The 12,537-nt window shown below is 39.0% G+C and overlaps 3 protein-coding genes across 4 annotated transcripts; 2 read left to right on the forward strand and 1 right to left on the reverse strand.

Moving 5' to 3' along the window:
* Positions 1-880: 880 nt before the first annotated feature.
* LOC308393438 (serine protease 57-like) lies at positions 881-2,441 on the forward strand. Of its 2 annotated transcripts, none has more exons than XM_080877204.1 (5): positions 881-982; positions 1,125-1,278; positions 1,440-1,569; positions 1,712-1,966; positions 2,067-2,441. In XM_080877204.1, exons 1-5 carry the CDS (start codon positions 943-945, stop codon positions 2,217-2,219), a joined length of 732 nt encoding a protein of 243 aa, XP_080733330.1. In that variant the 5' UTR covers positions 881-942; the 3' UTR covers positions 2,220-2,441. The 2 variants fall into 2 exon arrangements, with proteins under 2 accessions (XP_080733330.1, XP_080733329.1); XM_080877203.1 differs by having other exon boundaries at positions 937-982; positions 1,113-1,278.
* A 1,240-nt stretch (positions 2,442-3,681) lies between these two features.
* On the forward strand, positions 3,682-8,041 carry LOC308393622 (spindlin-1-like). The gene is made up of 5 exons (XM_080877544.1): positions 3,682-3,804; positions 4,456-4,497; positions 4,757-5,004; positions 5,098-5,331; positions 6,312-8,041. Exons 2-5 carry the CDS (start codon positions 4,478-4,480, stop codon positions 6,515-6,517), a joined length of 708 nt encoding a protein of 235 aa, XP_080733670.1. The 5' UTR covers positions 3,682-3,804; positions 4,456-4,477; the 3' UTR covers positions 6,518-8,041.
* Positions 8,042-8,581: 540 nt separating this feature from the next.
* micos13 (mitochondrial contact site and cristae organizing system subunit 13) lies at positions 8,582-12,189 on the reverse strand. Its single transcript, XM_080877547.1, has 4 exons — positions 12,012-12,189; positions 11,466-11,622; positions 9,352-9,409; positions 8,582-9,100 (listed from the first exon to the last, which is right to left on the reverse strand). Exons 1-4 carry the CDS (start codon positions 12,038-12,040, stop codon positions 9,003-9,005), a joined length of 342 nt encoding a protein of 113 aa, XP_080733673.1. The 5' UTR covers positions 12,041-12,189; the 3' UTR covers positions 8,582-9,002.
* Between the last annotated feature and the right edge of the window lie 348 nt (positions 12,190-12,537).

Here is a 12,537-nt window from a genome sequence, read left to right on the forward strand (position 1 = left end):
GATACCACTTATTTCCTTTCCGATCCGATACCAAGTAAAATTCAGGGTGGTCTTGACGACACTGATCGGATACTGATACGTTGCACAAAAACTCAGACAACATCAGAGTACTTGTTCTTATTGTTTAGTCATGAATATTATCATATAGAAATAAAAAATCTGAAGTTGTGTGTTAATTGATGCTATTTGAACACGTATATCTTGTCATTTAACATTGCCTGGACATTCCAACAAAAATGTCCAACATTCACACTTTCCCTCATTCACAGTAGTGCTGCGCCACACTACAAATTTTAGTATCGATCTGATAACAAGTAAATACAGAGCCAGTATTGCTGAAGTTGATTAATGAGATGAATTCTCAATTTGCAAATTCTGAACACATTTTCATCATCACTATATAAGTGTGATTTTTTACTTTCCACAATAACTAGTTAACACAACAAAACACACCTTTGAGCTTTTCATGTGTTTTAAAACTGGGTTTTTGGAGACCTGGAATCTACATTTTTCTTTCTCTAACGCACACAAAAAGATTCTGACATTTTTCACAGTGCATGTTTGAGGTTTATTTTTTCCAAAGAAATAATTAACAGAGTTCAGCGGGCTACACGCTGAATTTCGATACCAATACTAGTGTTGTTATCGATGCTGTCGATACTTGAATCGATCCGTCCACCTCTAGTACTTGTAGTTAACTGCAAACTAGAATTAGGGAGGAACAATTATGAACAACTAAACTTCCTGAGCATTGTGTGCATCTAGTTACAGCTCAAATACCACTGCCTGTTAACATCAATTATGAAACCTTGTTTTGTAATTTTTACCAAGACCTTTACAAGACACCTTACAGCATGTTAGCAAACACACTTAAGCAATACAAAAGAACATGAAAAGAGACATTTGCTTCCCTAAACTTTAGTGCGGATTTCACCAGTGACCATGGTAGCCAGATTCTTCCTTCTGCTGTTTGTCCTCAGTGGTAAGCTTTCATGTCTTTCTGATAAAAAATAATCTAAAATCTGACAAACACTGTGCATATTTTTATTTGCTACCTATCCTACTACTAATTACATATTGTCCTGGATTGCTATAAACAAATGACGTCTTAGTTTGTGTTTCAGGAGCTGACGGTTCTCGGATTATTGGAGGCCGAGACGCTGCCCCCCACTCACTCCCCTACATGGCCTCAGTGCAACTTCAAGGTCGCCATTTGTGTGGAGGAGCACTAGTGAGAGAGGACTTTGTACTCACAGCAGCACATTGTGAGACACGTGGGTACGAATTCAGTGTTTGCTTTAATCGGCAGCATTTGCAGAACTGACAAAAAAACCCCTCTATCAGTTTTTCTCAATATCATAATAGGTTTCTTCGTTATGGAAGAAAAATTATTAACTTTGGATTCTTGATAACATAATAAATGTTGCTGCAATTTGTAGAATACCCACAGTCGTGCTGGGAGTTGATTCCCTGACGGGTACTGAGCCAACAAAGCAGCAATTCCTTGTGGTCAAATCTTTTCCGCATCCAGACTATGATGGACACAAAAATGATATCATGCTCCTCAAGGTGAGAACAACAGCTGTCTGCTAACATGATCATGATCATTTCTAATTTGCACAGAAACACAACTTGTGATGTTAAGGTTATGCAAATACTAACACCGTTCAGCTTTTTAAAGTATTTTTCCTGTTGTTGATCTCCTTCTCAGCTGAACCGGAGGGCCCAAGTGTCTCAAGCAGTTCAGGTGATCTCTCTGAAACCTGGCAGGCTGAATCAAATCAGCCAGTGCATCACAGCAGGCTGGGGCGATATAGGCGATAACAACACCTTACCAAAAACGCTTCAGGAAGTCAACGTCACCACTCTGCCACAAATGATATGCAAAAGGAGATGGGGACAAGTTCCCATCACACAGTCGATGGTTTGCGGTGTGGGCTCCCACAGCCTTCAAGGCTTCTGCTCAGTAAGAGATTAAAGTGTCTGAGTACTGGAAAAACCTGAAAAACCTGTATTTTAAACAAAGCGTAAGTGTACTTAAGTGTACTTTATCATTTCTCTTCAAGGGAGACTCAGGTGGACCGCTGGTGTGCGATGGAGATGCAGCAGGTGTTATCTCTTTCTCTGGGAGGCGATGTGGAGACCCCCAAACCCCCGATGTCTATACACGCATATCTTCTTTCCGGGCATGGATTCAAAGGGTGTTGAATGACAATTAGGCCAGTTAGACTAACTGATAATGTGTCGCAACGCTTGATTGGATTATGGTGCTGTAGCCTTGATTTTTGTAATTCTGCACTCATCACAGATATCCTTTTGCTTTAGGTGTGCCTTTCAGATGGGTTAGGAAAGGTTCATGCATGCTTTTCTCTTCTTCTTTGCTGTTGGTGCACTTCAGTGTGTTTCAAATAAGAGCACAATCTAAAATAAAATACTTTTGCTCGAGAGTTATTGTACATTGTGGTTTTATTTATTTATTTTGAAAAAGCTGGATGGCGTACCGAACATTACACTAAATATTGAAACACTCAATTCATGCAAATCATTTTCCTCATCATGCAGTGATACTAGTATAATGATACCTCACGGAAGAGTTAAAATATTTAGCATGAAGCACAGGCTCACTGAATATCTTTGTCATTCTCAGTCACAGGGAGGCAGCTGCATCCTGTTCCGGTTGTTTGTTTGTTTTTGTTTTTTTAGGTACAAAAAAAGAAGGCCTCCAACACTGTCATCTTCATAACTGCTGCATTTCAACCATATAACATTTTTGTCTCTGCCGTTAAATATTGAAAACTCACTCCACACTGAGCCTGACTATATTTGTTCCTCTCTAGAATATTTTATTGGATACTATTTTTTAATTAACCTCCAGTTTTTACTTTTTAAAATGTGTTTTTGAAATTATGCTTGACTGACTTTTAAAAAATATATTGAAAAATCAAATAAACAAACCAAAAAAACCCCAACAACAACTGCAGTACTCTAACATACCTTTAGGGGGAGAGCAGCTAGTAATGGCTTTATGGGAAACACTACAAAGCTTATATAACATCATACTGAATATATGTTACTTGCTCTGTGCATATGTTAAAATAAGATTAAGATTGCTAAGATTGATTCAGATGATTAAGGCAGCCCAAAACATGAAGGTCACACTATGCAAGTGTCCTTGTCATGTGTCTAATATTTGTCCACACCTATTAACTCCTAATTCTAAGCCGGCACATTTATTTTTACAATATTTTAAGTCCATCTAATTAAAACAGCTTCCTTATTGTTATAAAGTATTGTTGTAAGCTTTAAATTCCCATGTTTTAGAGTAATATTCTAATTTTACAAACTAAATGCTCTCACAGCTCAAACAGTGACGCCAAAAAACTAAAACAAATACCGTCTGTCCCTTTAATTGAAACCATAGGCAACTCCTGCGTCATAGAAAATTCTGACCTCATTTTTCCTGCTTGTTGGCTGTGTTGTGTAGCTATCTTTCTCATATTTCTAAAACACACGAGCTGACAGTATTCACGAATCACTGTCTGAAACTGTTTATGTTTTGTGTAAAAAAAAAAAAAAAAAGTCAGTTTCGCGGAAACCAAAACATCATTTCCCATCACTCCCCGCGCCCTGCTCTCATTCTTCTCTACGGCTCTGGTGACTCACGGCTTGACGGGATATAGAGTCTTCTCCCCCCTCCTTTCCCTTTCCCACAGGTTTCGCGAGATTTTACATAGGCGGGTTGGTGTGTGGCAACATTTCTCTGCCAGACGAACTGCACAATGCTGATATGAAATCTGCTTAAAGGTAATGAAAATATGTTCCACATAGAGAACAAGGCTGTAAACACACAGTTTTTAGCTGTGTTTGCTAGCTGCCATTAGAGACAACGAAGAGTGTGCTGGATGTATGTGTCCGCCTACACTTACCTACAGTAACATCTGCATTGAGGTAGAGCTAAGACTGTTTCCGATAACCTACAGAGGCGTTGTGCTGGCTTTAGTCCAGGACAGGTAGGGTACATGTGACGTAAAGGGTCTAATGGCCTTGCCAGTCAGCTTTTATGTGTAACTTGGTGAGTCCTTTGCGCCACACTGTAACCTTCTAACATTAAATCCTGTAATTTCGCACATAGCAGTGAAACGGCTTTTCTCAAAGTTGTCAGTCGGTTTTGTTAAGACTTTGTGATCCTAAGATGAGGGGAGGCTTGGTGTCAGCTATAACACACACAGTCTTGTCTTAGTATACAGTGACCTCTATGGTTATGTTGTGTCAATAAATACCCAGGAAGTTATTCCGTCATGCAAATTCATTGGCTCGAGGACTTGTCCGTCTGTTGAACAGGCAGCATCTGTTTCATAAATATATGTGTGTGTGGCATCTCTTACTGTATAATCATCATACATGTGCTTGTCAGTTTGGCAGCCAAACTAATTGTCCTGTCTTTCTCTTAATTAGTAACCTTTGCATTTCTGGAGGCATGTCCAAGAAAAGGGGCAGGTATGTCGATCTGCGTCTGCTGTATGTATTTGATGTCACATTGTGCCGTCGTTGTCACAAAGAAGTCACTGCAAGAAACCCCCCAAGTGTTTTAATCACGTGGAAGCCACAGAAATGAACAAATAGCTGAGAAATGTGACAAAGGTCATACTGTATTTTGACTCGGGTGCATTTTTAAAAGAGCAAATTAGGTTAGGTTGTTGGACCTGTGTGTAAGGCTCAGGCTCACAGACTTGCATCTTCGTCTTGTTTCTACCAGAAAACGGAGCAGCGGGGAACTGAGTGACGCAGTAACCCCAGACCCCAACTACATTCTGGGAGTCCGCATTCAGCATAACTGGCGTGAGAGGGGGAATCAGAGCAAATGGAAGGGCACAGTACTTGACAGAGTTTGTGTAAATCCTTCCCTCTTCATGGTGAAATACGATGGCTTTGACTGCGTCTATGGCATTGAGCTGTTCAAGGATGAGAGAGTGTCCAACCTACAAGTGTTGTCAGAAAAAGTTGGTAAGTCAGCGTCTGCCTTGATCAGTTCATACTTCAGATTCTGGAGTTACAGCTGGGTCTGTATTGTTCTCTTTCATGCTTCTGTCTCCACAGTAAACAATAAAGTCAAGACACCTCCAGGGGCGGAGGAGTTGGTTGGCAAAGCGGTGGAGCATTTATTTGAAAAGGAAGATGGAGAGAAGAATGAGTGGAGAGGCATGGTCCTCTCCAAAGCACCAGTTATGACCAACTGGTATTATATTACTTATGAAAAGGACCCCGTTCTTTATATGTACCAGCTGTGGGACGACTATGCTGAAGGAGACCTCAGGATTCTGCCTGAAGCAGGTATTGCTAATTTCTGTAAAAATGTATAAACACTTTTGTCCTATGGCATTAGAAATGAGTTAAACTGGGCCCATTTTATGTATATAAATCAATTTTACACTTTGAAGATCATTTGATACATTTTTCTTCTGTTGGGCATGAATACCATGTGAGCTAAAAAAACAAACAAAAACATGATCGGTGTCTGTGTTCATCATCTAATCAGTCGTATTTGGGGCAACCATGGTTCACGGGGTTGGGAAGCTCGTCTTGTAACCGGAAGGTTGCCGGTTCAATCCCCAGCTCCGTCCGTCCTGGTTGTTGTGTCCTTGGGCAAGACACTTCACCCTACCTCCTACTGGTGTTGATGGCACGATACGGCAGCCTCGCTTCTGTCAGTCTGCCCCAGGGCAACTGTGGCTACAACTGTGGTTTGCCTCCACCAGTGTGTGAATGTGAGAGTGAATGAATAGTGGAATTGTAAAGCGCTTTATAAATGCAATCCATTATTATTTACTTACAGAAGCACTCTGGCAGAATGACGCGTTTTGAAGGAAGTGAGCAGCATTTCCCTACTTTATTTCCCTTAAAATAAAGTATTTTGAGTTAAATTTGAGTATTACAGATACCTAATATAGCTGCCATGCTGTGTAAATAAAGCCCAAGGATTGAATAATAGTATCACTAAACGACCATTTCCAGCATGTGAAGAAATTTCCACATCTGATTTGTCAGAGATAGGTATTCACATTAACTTCAAGTGAAGTTTAATGCAAATAGAGAGATCTTTATGCAAAATGCTTTGACCTTTATAGTACGAGTATAAAAAGCCAAGTATAAAAACAAAGTAAGTTTTTTTTTAATTTGTGAAAATTATGACAATGACACCATTATTTTTTTCTTTTTATCAACAGCTTTCACCAGCAGCAGGATTTTATTTTACTCTTCATCTCTTCTGTAATTATAATCTTGGTGTTGTAATGATTAACCTCTCTCCACAGAAAACAAGCACCTGTTGCCTGCAGACAGGAAGCCAGGAGAAGAGACGGAGAGTCTCGTTGGGAAACAAGTGGAGTACGTTACTGACAAGGGTGTGAAAAGAACAGGCCTGGTCATCTACCAGGTCCCGGCCAAGCCCTCTGTCTACTACATCAAATATGACGATGACTTTCATATTCATGTCTATGACCTTGTCAAAACCACCTAGAGATAGTGGACACTTTTATCTAATTCCCCGACATCTCTCCACCTGCTACTGTTCCACTCATTGCTACAATCTGTTATTCAAAGCCTAGACAGGGTTAAATAGCTGACATGCTTTATTGTTCAGAAGTCAGTGCAATCTCTTTTCATTTCTTTTTTCTTTTTTTATTTGTATGCACAGCATAACTGTAGCACTGCTATGCTTGGCTGTTTTGCAGAGAGAAAGTTTTTGTTTTGTTGTTGCTGCTCTACTTTAAATACAACTTTAAAGTCTGGACAAAGTCAAAGATTGCACTGCACAACATTTGTGCAGCACTTTCACGTCTGTCCCCAAAAGTGCTCCTCTTAATTAAATTCCAGTGACTAACGAAGCTGCTTAATATCTCCTTTCAAAGGGCACTTTATGTTGGCTTATCTAAATTGACGATAAGTGTTGACACACACCTATGGACTAGGTGTTTTCCACTGAGGTAGTTATTAAAAGAAATGGGCAGATGCAAATGTGTGTGTGTGTGTGTTCATCAAAGAATATCAAATTAACTTAACACCAGAAGAGATAAATGGAAGTTGCATTGTAAAACCATCTTAATTGAGGCCAATTCTTTTTAAAAGCCAACATATTCCTGCACCTTTGCACCACGTGAAGTATTTCAGCTTTCATAGCTGGATGAAGTGGCTGCACGCTGCATATGCCATTCGTGCTGAACATGACCTTGAAGGAAGGTTTCTGCACAGGCCCTAAATCCTAACATCAAGAGTGCAAGTATCATGTTTGTGCTGGTAATTAAAGTACTAAATTTGCATATGAATTTGATCCCACTGATATCATAAAGTGCCTTCCGGCTTATCATTTTGCAATACTGTACTTACCATTTCTCTGACTGTGCTCTTAATTAATCTTTGCCCAGGGAGGCTGCTATTTGGTCCTCATTTCAAAGTGGTAACACTGACAGCTGGAGCAAAGTTTTAAAACTATCAATTTGTATTAGTGATGTGTGTGTGCTCTTAATGCAGTTTGAAAAAGTTCGTCAAACATAATGCACATTATCATTGGTTGTATAATCTCACTGTTGACATTGTGGGGAGCACTTTATTGTATAAAGTTTACATATTTAGGTAATGGTACACTTTAATAGTTTCCCCCAAACGGTGTTTCCTTAAATGCTAATGTGGCAGAATTTCGCTTTAAGATACACGCATGTAAAAGAAAAAAAATAGCTACAGTACATAATGACAGTATTTAATCTACGAAACTTGTGTAAAATTACTTGTAATGTTGCCTGTTGTGATTACTTCAGTTTATTAAGAGTATCTCATTAAAACGCCACACCAGCTTCTTGTGAAAAAGTAATGTACATTAATTAAAATATGAATATTTAAAGATTGTAATCAACTGATTTGTTCAGTGACTAATCTCGACTCCTCCCTTTGGAACTCATAGTCTTGCAAATACGAGCAGCCAGTTTCCCACTCATGGATTAAACATAGTCCTAAACTTAAAGAAAAATTCAATGAAGAGCTTCACTGGGATCAGAAATTTATTTTAAGATTAGGCATAATCAATGTTTGGGAAGCTAAGGCTCTTCGCTTGCCACGTGGACGTCATCTCGCTTTCGTTACCGTGTTGTAGTTGCTGAACTGGCCTCAGTCTTTTCAGCCTTTGCCTTTTTTTTCTGCATGCATCATATCTGATCAGTGCCTCAAGGTTTATAAACTTTATTTGGATGTGAAGAAGTGATAACACGTGGCAGAATGGGTAATGTTTTCTTACATTTAGATTTTAAAAAAAAAAGTTGACACTAAACATCGCCGCTCGCGGTGCTGTGGAGTGTGTCTGCATCGTGTACAGTGGAGTCAACCGATCATAAATGGCTGCGTGTGCTCTTCCTCACGCTTTAGGTCATCTCCCCCTCTTTTCAAGTTGTAGCAGAATCAACAGTGAACTGTGTCATTATTATTGTCATGATTAATAAAGATTTTTGCACATTTGTATGGTCTTACACTTTTTGTCGACCGAGCACTATATGTGATATGACTTGATAGATCAAACTAAAGATGAGACAAGATGTTTGAAGATTGATATATTGTTCACAAATAGTGAAATTGCATATATATACACACACAGATATTCTTAACATTTTTTGGGCAAGGTGAGGGCAGAATAACACTCTCTGCTGGACAGTGCCGATAGCAACTATTTGGTATACACAATTTTGAGGTATACATAAAATGAAAGATTGCCTTCTTAAAAATAAAATTTCCTTCCCATTATGTACATCTCCCATCAAAGGCCACTATCAGTTAGAAAACCACAGTACCCATTCAGCAGAGTAGCCTCCTTGCTTTTAATCTTTTAATCTAGCAGTTTTCTTTGATGTTGTGTGTTGCATCATTCTTATGGCAGGGTTCAACATTTGAAGAAGTAATGTCATTCTGAAGTGCAAAAGTCAAAAGGACTGATAATGTGAGGCTGTCCAGAGAGTTCATGTTCACTTTGTGAGGTCCTTCAAGTACTGCAGCCCCTGACTTGTGTATTCAGTGGCTTTTGTCGGGGCCTCAGAAAGATTTGAAATCGTCCACTGTACGCCTGCAACAAAAGAAAAAAAGAGAAGTTTAGGTTTTAGATAGTGAAAAATCAGGGTCAATATAGGATCTAGACCAAAAGTAATACCAATGCCAAAATTATTTTAAAACAGACTACTGCCTCCAAACAATTTTAAAACTATTACTACATGTAACAAGTGAAATACACAAAAGAAAGTCTGTGCCAAACTTGTGACCACAGCAAAATTTTACCCTTGCTTTTTTTAAAAAAGGAACAAATAATTGAATTCTTACCAGAATTCCACGCGTCAACAGGAGAGAACTCAATCTTAGGTATGGTTGGAAGCTGAGCCTGACAAGAGGGATAGGGTGCATTATTTTCTGTTAACAACATATTGGAGCTGGTATACAGACTTTCTATTAGTATAGGTGAAAACACTCCTTGTAAGGTCTAATTTATCTTAGGTCTGATTTAGAAAAAGATAAAAAGTTTAAATAAGTAAATAAATTTTGAAAAGTGTTTATTATAATTGGACAATACGACTACTATTCTGTCCAGTGCAAAACAGTAATAAAAAAAAATAAATGAATAAATAAACAAATCAAGTTTTAAAGTAAAATCATGAAGAGCAGACGCACTTATACACTGTTTCAAGTGAAAACTTGCTTGTTGGAGTTTGTGAATAAATCACCTGAACTGGTTTGTCAGCAGAACTAGGACCTGTACTATGAAGCAATTTCAGCATTCCCTGGATATCTTTCCATTATCTGACTTCAATTAAAATAACACTGAGAACCAAGATAAGCAGAATTACAAAGGTGTTTATCGACTAAGCCAAGCCAGAGTTTAACAATCTAGCTAGGAGTGTATTCAAATTAGGGCTGCCACAAACGATTATTTTGATAGTCGACTAGTCACCGATTATTTTTGCGATTAGTCGACTAATCAGATCATCATCCATTGAACGTAAAAGTACAGCTTATTGCACCAGCAGCATCTGCTCTTATATAACTATCATTAGCTTACAGCTTTAAGTGTTTAAGGTCTGTGCTAACTAAAAATAAAGACAAGATGATAGTTAATTGAATTCTAATTAAATGTGCAGATTGTTTCGGTGGAGTTTAATAAACTCAGCCGATTTACTCAGGAACAAATAAAATACTGAAAAAAGCCAAACAATAACATTTTTAAGTTATCTAAGTGACTTGTATATGTTTAACCTGAGTAGGGCGGTGGGTTTGAAAACGATCTGCCGGGAGTCCGGTGCTCTCATGGCCCCCGGCTAGCTATTGAGCTAGTGGGTAACAGACGCCTCCGAAAACGTCGGAGCGCTTTTGAAAATATGTGGTGTCTTGATAAACTGAGCAGATATTTGAGGTTTACACAGCTACATTCTCGCCTGAAAATATGTTAAACGTTTATTTTGTGACCCAGAAAGAATAATAAGAGTAATATTAAAACTAACTAGCTGCCGCCATTGTTGACAACTGCGCTGGGCCGCGCTATGAATTCTGGGACACAGTTTCTTCTTCTTCGGGGTTTAACGGCAGCTGGCATCCTTGTACATGCAGTGCTGCCATCTTCTGTTTCAGTCCGTTATTACACTCTTAAATCCTGCTACTTATTCCTGCTTTTGGGATCTTACAAAGCTTCAAATGACGCGTCGACTATTAAATCAGTCGTCGACGATTTTGATAGTCGACGTAATCGTGACTAGTCGACTAATCGTGGCAGCCCTAATTCAAATAGATGTTGGCAGCAGTCGACCAGTCAAAAACATGGGCGGATCTTACAAAGCTACAACTATGATATCTGAAACATTTGAAAAGATTAAATAATACAGACATAAAGCAACAGCAGTGTTGAAGCTAAAGGAGCGGTGTGAGTGCGTGTGGGAAGAAACAGCCAGTCCAGTAGTATTAAAAGAGCATGAGCACTTTAAGCACTTTGGTCAGCAATGCTGGAAAAGATATTTACTTTAATAAAGTCTCAGTCCTAAATCTGGTAAGTCTCAGTTACCAGACTTAATGCACAGGAGAATCTGAAGAATTGCTATTGACTATATTTTCAACCTGATGATCTCTAATCTAGACCACAACCTGCTCCAGAGCTAGTTAGGTCTGCAGCATACATTACCACGAATCAAAGTACATGCCTCACAAAGGTTTATGATGTCATGATTGTACTGTAACTATGTATGCATTAGAGCGTTTCTGATCTCATAAGAGAAAGGCTAGAAAGCAAAAAGAAATTTCTACACATTTATGGTACAAGTCATCAAATTTGCTGTCTGCAGCACTGATCCATTTAATGCAACGACTTTATAAAACCATTTTACTTTCTGTTGTATTAGGCCTAGTGGCACTGATCCAGGAAGACCTAGTTGTTTATAACGTGCATCTTCTACCTCCACACCAAAGTACTTCATCCATTCCTCCATGGCAGGTGGGATTACTGCTTTGGCCTTACGCAGAGCCTCTGAGCCCTGTTCACTGTTCCCCAAGAGACCAGAGTCATAGGCAACATAGACAGCTCCTCCTGCAATGGTCACCTTGGTGGCCAGTCTGGAAATGAAAGAACAGATGCAGTAATGCAATTAATCTGAAATACCACAATTTCCCAACAGGGCAAACTGAAACTACAGACACACGTCGTTGTTATCAAAGTAAACAACAAATTATTCTTTGATGCCAAGTTAGCAGTTAATAGTTGGGAAATTTACAATCGCCCACATAAGCTCACGTTATTTCAGAGAGTTAATATATCAGCCCAAGTTTAACTCCATAAAGAAAAGCATATTTTAAGTCTTAAACTTGGAGCTAAAACGAAATCAACTGAAAATGACCTGGTATGACTGACAGCTAGCTTAGCCTAAGTTAGCTTAATTACCAATAAGAGCATTTAGAGCTGTAATAGTATAGGGAACCGCGGGAGTTGAAATAAAAATACTAACTTCATAACAGGCCAAATCCTCGTCGCCATCGTTCAGCGCGGTCTATTCTCCTTTAAGAAGCTGTTATTACGAGAACTCCGACAATGAGCCGTAGATCAGGCTAGCTGGTTAGCTGTACTGAAGGACAACCCTGCTTGATGATCCGTGTGCACCAGCGTTGTGTAAATAAAGTTGCTATTTCAAAAGTAAGGGCGGATGTAATTTCAGAGGCGCAGATTCGTCAGCCTTGATTTTTTTTTGTAGCAATAGTAACAATATACTATAAATGTATAGGCAAATAAATTAAAGATTTTGGCGCTTCGATAAATTAAAAAAAATAGATAGATTTTTTTAAAAGTATTAAAATAACAAAAAAATGATTTGTGTCCATGAAAGAGGGCAGACCTATCTGACCAACCCCCGCCCCTTACAAAGTGGAAGGAGGGGCTTAGTTTTCTCAAACTGGGATTGTGAAAGTTGTAGTGATGGGATTTCCGGCTCTTTTTAGAGATCCGGCTCTTTCGGTTCGGCTCACTAAAAAGAGCCG

Source organism: Rhamphochromis sp. 'chilingali', assembly GCF_963969265.1.
Source record: "Rhamphochromis sp. 'chilingali' genome assembly, chromosome: 3".
NCBI lineage: Eukaryota > Metazoa > Chordata > Actinopteri > Cichliformes > Cichlidae > Rhamphochromis > Rhamphochromis sp. 'chilingali'.

What these genes read in the sequence shown, in the direction of transcription:
- LOC308393438 (XM_080877203.1), top strand. Translation starts at nt 943, where the DNA reads ATGGTAGCCAGATTCTTCCTTCTGCTGTTTGTCCTCAGTG. An exon ending in GCACATTGTGAGACACGTGG is followed by an intron (nt 1,279 to 1,439) that starts GTACGAATTCAG and finishes TGCAATTTGTAG; the next exon opens with AATACCCACAGTCGTGCTGG. An exon ending in ATGATATCATGCTCCTCAAG is followed by an intron (nt 1,570 to 1,711) that starts GTGAGAACAACA and finishes TCTCCTTCTCAG; the next exon opens with CTGAACCGGAGGGCCCAAGT.
- LOC308393622 (XM_080877544.1), top strand. Translation starts at nt 4,478, where the DNA reads ATGTCCAAGAAAAGGGGCAG. An exon ending in ATGTCCAAGAAAAGGGGCAG is followed by an intron (nt 4,498 to 4,756) that starts GTATGTCGATCT and finishes TGTTTCTACCAG; the next exon opens with AAAACGGAGCAGCGGGGAAC. An exon ending in AGTGTTGTCAGAAAAAGTTG is followed by an intron (nt 5,005 to 5,097) that starts GTAAGTCAGCGT and finishes CTGTCTCCACAG; the next exon opens with TAAACAATAAAGTCAAGACA.
- micos13 (XM_080877547.1), bottom strand. Translation starts at nt 12,040, where the DNA reads ATGGCGACGAGGATTTGGCCTGTTATGAA. An exon ending in AGGATTTGGCCTGTTATGAA is followed by an intron (nt 11,623 to 12,011) that starts GTTAGTATTTTT and finishes TTTCATTTCCAG; the next exon opens with ACTGGCCACCAAGGTGACCA. An exon ending in TGTTGACGCGTGGAATTCTG is followed by an intron (nt 9,101 to 9,351) that starts GTAAGAATTCAA and finishes CTTTTGTTGCAG; the next exon opens with GCGTACAGTGGACGATTTCA.